We start from the raw sequence: 5,204 nt of genomic DNA, 5'->3' as shown, positions 1-5,204 counted from the left end.
CTTTACTCCAAGGCCTCCTGATTAAATATTATACCCATTTTTAAAATGGGAAACTTGAGGTAAATTGATCAGTCCAAACAGAAGTGGACTGCAAAATCTGCAAAGTTTATTGGTGCTGTGCGATTTTTGCATGTGGGGTGTGGGCCACTCCTGGTTTTTGGTGGGCTACAAGGCTGTTCCCCTTTACAAGGATCTTTGTGGCAGCTACGTGGAGCAGAGAGAAGGTGGCTGAGAAAGAAGCCATGGAGAGTGGATGTTCTAGTAAAAGCTCTCAGATGGCCCTGAAGCACCATTGGTATAGGGCTGGTCAGCACTGGTCTTGAGAGGAGGCAGCTTGCTAAGGTCTTGTCTAGGGAAACGGACGTGCAGTAATTTAAGTTCCCAGAGGTTACACAGTGGAGGATGCGGAGGAGGCTGTGAGCAGCAACGGAATGGCGGCCATGTAAAGTCCGGAGCTCCGACCCTAGAGAAGCCACATGGAACCACACGTGACCCAGGGAATCCTGCAGGTCCAACCAGCCAGGGCAGACAGGACCGTATCTGGGAGGGCTTTTGAAGGATGTCTCTAGCCAGGCCTGGCCCAAGCCCATATGCAGCCTCTGTAGCTAATGACTGCCAAAGAAGCACAGGAACTCTTCTCCTGCTCCCTGCTCATCCAGCCTTGGAAATCCAGGTTAGACCCAGCCGATTTTGAATGCTTCATGGTCCTCACGGTATACCCTAGTTCTACCCATCCACTGAGGGAGCCTTGTTGGTCGACAAGCTCAGCTAAGTCATGGTTATTTTTCTTCTGTAGTTACTACCACCTGAGACCTAGCTCATCTGGAGACTGTCCTCACTGTGAGACTGGTCCCTCCCACCCGTGACTGGCTCCTCTTACCTTCTTGCCTGAGGCTGGGTCCTTGCTCTCTCCTCACCCCTTAGGTACCTGCAAGTGCAGTCCCCCTACACTGGGCTTCTCCTTCAAGGTCCCTGTTCCTCGTTTACCTTGCTCCTTCTCCTTTATCTGTGCCCTGGTCCCCACATCTGGCCTTCTTGACTGGACTCCCAGAAAGAAGCAGGCACAGGTTCAGAGCTAGAGGACCACATGGGGCTGGGGTTTCTCTGCTTGCACCCTATTCCTCTGTTCTAAGGTAGTGGGTTGGGCAGTCTCAACATGCATTTCCTAGCTGCTGAGCCCTGGCTGCTCCTCCTGCTCGGGGAAGAACTAATTTCTCAGTGGTTGGACTGATGCATTGGGGTAGGACTGGGGTGTCAGGGTACCGTTTGCCAGTTAACCTGGAAGTCCCTCAGGATGGAGCAGCCTGTCTACCATGCCTGTGTACAGGCAGCACTTACAGTCTGGTGGAGTCTCTTCCTGCACCTCTGTTTAGGATGGAGCACTGTAGTCACATGTCTGCTGACTCTCTGAGAGGGCCTGTCCAAAAGTGACTACTGAGGTTTCCCTGGATAGGACGGGTGATATCGACGAGATATTTGTCTGTGTGCGGCTATTGAAGGCAGCCAAGTACAGAACTTACCCTGGGAGGGGAATGGACCGGGTTGGCACCAGTTTCTTCTGTAAGGGCAGCTGGTCCTTCAGCAACCCTTTGCTCTTAGCCTTCCAAGACTGTGGGGAATTTCGGCTGGGCTCCATCAACCACGATAACCTAGAAGGGCCCTTGAGTGTTTAAGTCCTGCAGCCAGCCGCCCACAGGAGTTCATACCTGGGCCTTCCTATGTGTCTGGCCTCATACCCAGTGATTTACAAAGCCTTTGTTCCACCCTTTGGCTTCCCTGGCCTGGGACAGAAGGTGAAGAAGGGAGGGCCAGATTGTTGGCCACAGCAGTGTTCCTAGGGGCTCCATGGACTAGAGTCTTTCTCTCCTTCTGGCTCTAGCTCCTCAGAACGCCTGTGTCTGGCGACTTGGGAGCAATGTGGGGGCTGCGACAGAGCTCAGTCCTAGGTGTCTAGGCATCTTGTACCTGTAAGGAAACTTCTTGATGAGCTTCTCATGTGTCTTGATTTTGTATCTCTTATACCGGAGGGGCTTCTGGAGGCCTCTTGATTCCATCACAGACGGGGTCAGGCTGTGTCCTCCTCAGTCATGGGTAGAAAACAAGAGGAAGCTGCAAGAGCAGAGGCAAGAGTAGGAGATCGTACGTCGTATCTGTGGAGCTCATTTGACTTCCCCACTGGTGGAGAACATTGTTATTGCCCCACTTTTCATGGGAAGGGAAGCAAGAGCCACAGCAGGTGAACTGCTTTGTTTGCATCCACCCGATAAAAACAGGAATGCTGCACTTCCAGAATAGCCCAGACAATCCTGAACAGTCCAGATGATCCAGAATATCCCAGACGATCCAGAATAGCCCAGACAATCCTGAATAGCCCAGATGATCCTGAATAGCCCAGACAATCCTGAATAGCCAGGGTGTCAGGAGTTCCAGCCGACTGCCATCCATTCGCACGATGGCCCTGTCAGCTGCTGTTTCCTCTAGGGCAGGGGACACTGCAGAGTCCAGGGAACCTTTTGACCCCATGACACCCATCCCAGGCATGTCTACCGGCATCTTACAACAGTAACTGTGATATCTCTAAGGGGATGGGACTGTCCACACAGGCTAATGGAGCTCACCAAGGCAGCCTCACTTAAATCTTGAATGTGGATTAGGACTTGGATCACAAAGCCCTAAAATTGCTCCTGTCCAGGCAGTTGTAAGAGGGAGAGCTGCTGTGGCCCCATGGACTCCGATGCCACACTCAGAAACCTTGGTCAGATGGGAGGCCAAGGTCCAGGGTGTTCTGGGAGCAAGCAAACCAACAGAGCTGCACATTGGCGCACAGGCTTAGGTGACACCACAGGGCTTGATTCTGACCATGGTTCTGTGTGCCAGGGTACCATGGGAGCCATAACCCCATGACTTAGGGCTAATAGGGCCCACAGGCCCATTGAAAGGTCAGAAGCCTCTGAGGTCACAATCAGTGACAGGGTAGCTGCTGACATCTCTCACAGCAGCTGAGGGCAAGTATACCAGCACAGGAAATCTGCTGGGGAATCTTATCTTGCTAACTAAGGGGGGGGGGAGGGAAGAAGGGAGGGAGGGAGGGAGAGAGAGAGAGAAGGAGGAAGAAGAAGAGGGAGAGGAAGGAAAGAAAGTGAAGAGGAGCCAGGCAGCAAGATGGGCTGAGAGGTCTGGAGATTTAGTCAGTGCTGTCAGGAGATACCCAAGAGTCTGGAAAGCCAATGGGCTGTTTCTGGTGACTTAATAAGGGTTATCAGGAGCTTGATTCCCAGCAGGCTGCTCAAATCCTTAAACCGAGATTTAGGCTTTCTCCCCTGTCTCCTCTGGGCCAGAAGAGCCTCCCAGCTTCTTAGACAAGTGTCTTGAAGGGAACAGCAGGAAAGCCAGGTGAGGGCACTGAGAGTTTGAACAGAAGACACTGCTTCTTCACTGGGACCATGTTGTGGGAGGTCCTTCCGCTCCTCCAGCCAATAGCCGCTGAGATACCAGCCCATTGGGGCATGGTCTTTCTCTTTAAAAAAGCAGCCACTTCCCTCCTCTCTCTCTCTCTCTTTGCTTCCTGCTCCGTTTCCAGCGACTAGACTCATTCCTGATTGTGCAGAGGGCTGTTATCAGGGATGGTGATCTGTAAGTTTTTTCCCCTTTAAATAAATACCACCCTATTAATCATAATTCCAAACTGGTGTGGGATTGTTTGTGACTTACGCCTTCAGGACCACCTTACAGTGGCTGGGGTTGGCAGAGTGGTCTCAAAGTGCAAAGAGCCAGATGAGAACACAGCTCTTACAGTCTGGTGGTTCAGACTCTCCAAAAGGCTCATGTGCCTCAGTGTGGTCCCCAGCACTGCCATCCATCACGAGAGGCGATTAGATCGTGAGAGCTCTGAAGTGATTGAAGGGTCAGCCCACTGATGAATTCATGATTTGATGATACCATTGGGGAAGGATAGTGGAAACAGAAGCTGGGCCTTGCTTTGAGGAAGTAGGCCACTTGGAGTGGCATTTGTGTTCACAGCAACGGTAACTCTAATTAAGACCAAACTTGGTACCAGGAGTGGGGTATTGCTGTGAGAGGCCTGACCATGTGTTTTGGGAAGGACTGTGGAAGGACTTTGGAACTTTGGACTAGAAAACTACTGAGTGTTGAGATCTCAGTGGGCTATTGTGTAGGAGCTTGGAAGGAAAGAGTTGTGCCTAATAATACATATTCTGCTGAATCTTGTGCCAAGGAAGAGTGCTTATGGCTTCACAAGATAACCAATGTGAGAATCAGTCAATATGGAAAAGGTGGTAAGCCCAGCACCTTGCGAACTGGGTTTGCCTCCATCAGAATGCATTCATTCTGGTGGATCAGCCTTCTGCCTTATCAGCTGCAATCTCACTGCATGATTCCTGCAGACTGCAGCAACCTTGTGAAACTGAAAAGCTTCCATATGACAAAGGACACCATCATTAGGACAAAGTGGCAGGCTACAGAATAATAAAAGATCTTTACAAATTTGTGCATCTAATAGAGGGGTAATATCTAAAATTTATAAAGAACTAAAAGAACTGGACACCAAGAAAACAAATAACCTAATTAAAATGACATACAGAACAAAACAGTTCTGAAAAAATGGAACACAAATTTCTGAGTAACACTTAAGAAATGTTCAACATTCTTGGTCAATAAGATCCTTGAGATTTCATCGTATACCTGTCAAAATGGCTAAAATCAATAAAACGACAGTTCATGATGGCAAAATGTGGGGGTAAGAGGAACATCCATTGCCGTTGGGAGTGCAAACTTGTACAGCCATCGTGGAAATCAGTATGGTGGTTCCTTAGGGAGCTGGGAATAGATCTACCTCAAGATCCAGCTTTACCACTCTTAAGCATATATCCAGCCAAAGGACTCTACATCCTACTGCAGAGACACTTGCTCATCCGTGTTCATTACTGCTCTATTCATAACAGCCAGAAACTGGAAATAACCCAGATGTTCATAAACAGATGAATAGATAAAGAAAATGTGGGTACAATTACACAATGGAGTATTGCTCAACTGTTAAAAAGAAATCATGAAAATTTCAGGTGAATGGATGAATCTAGAAAAAAAATCATTCTGAGTGAGACAGGTAACTCAGACCCAATAGGACAAATATGATATTTTTCCTTTATATGTAGAGGTTAGGTTTTAACCCTTTGATAGGAATGCTA

At 49.1% G+C, this 5,204-nt stretch overlaps 1 protein-coding gene across 1 annotated transcript; it reads right to left on the bottom strand.

The window, feature by feature from the left end:
- Window positions 1–258: 258 nt before the first annotated feature.
- On the bottom strand, window positions 259–2,054 carry CUNH3orf22 (chromosome unknown C3orf22 homolog). Its single transcript, XM_041635760.1, has 3 exons — window positions 1,966–2,054; window positions 1,521–1,649; window positions 259–463 (listed from the first exon to the last, which is right to left on the bottom strand). The coding sequence occupies exons 1-3, from the start codon at window positions 2,052–2,054 to the stop codon at window positions 259–261; spliced, it is 423 nt and encodes a 140-aa protein (XP_041491694.1).
- Window positions 2,055–5,204: the final 3,150 nt, after the last annotated feature.

This window comes from Microtus oregoni, unplaced genomic scaffold (genome assembly GCF_018167655.1).
Source record: "Microtus oregoni isolate MIOR12 unplaced genomic scaffold, Mior012 000002F_ref0000024, whole genome shotgun sequence".
In the NCBI taxonomy this organism is placed as follows: domain Eukaryota; kingdom Metazoa; phylum Chordata; class Mammalia; order Rodentia; family Cricetidae; genus Microtus; species Microtus oregoni.
Note: the sequence above shows the minus strand (reverse complement) of the source record. Positions and strands in the feature narration are given on the sequence as shown.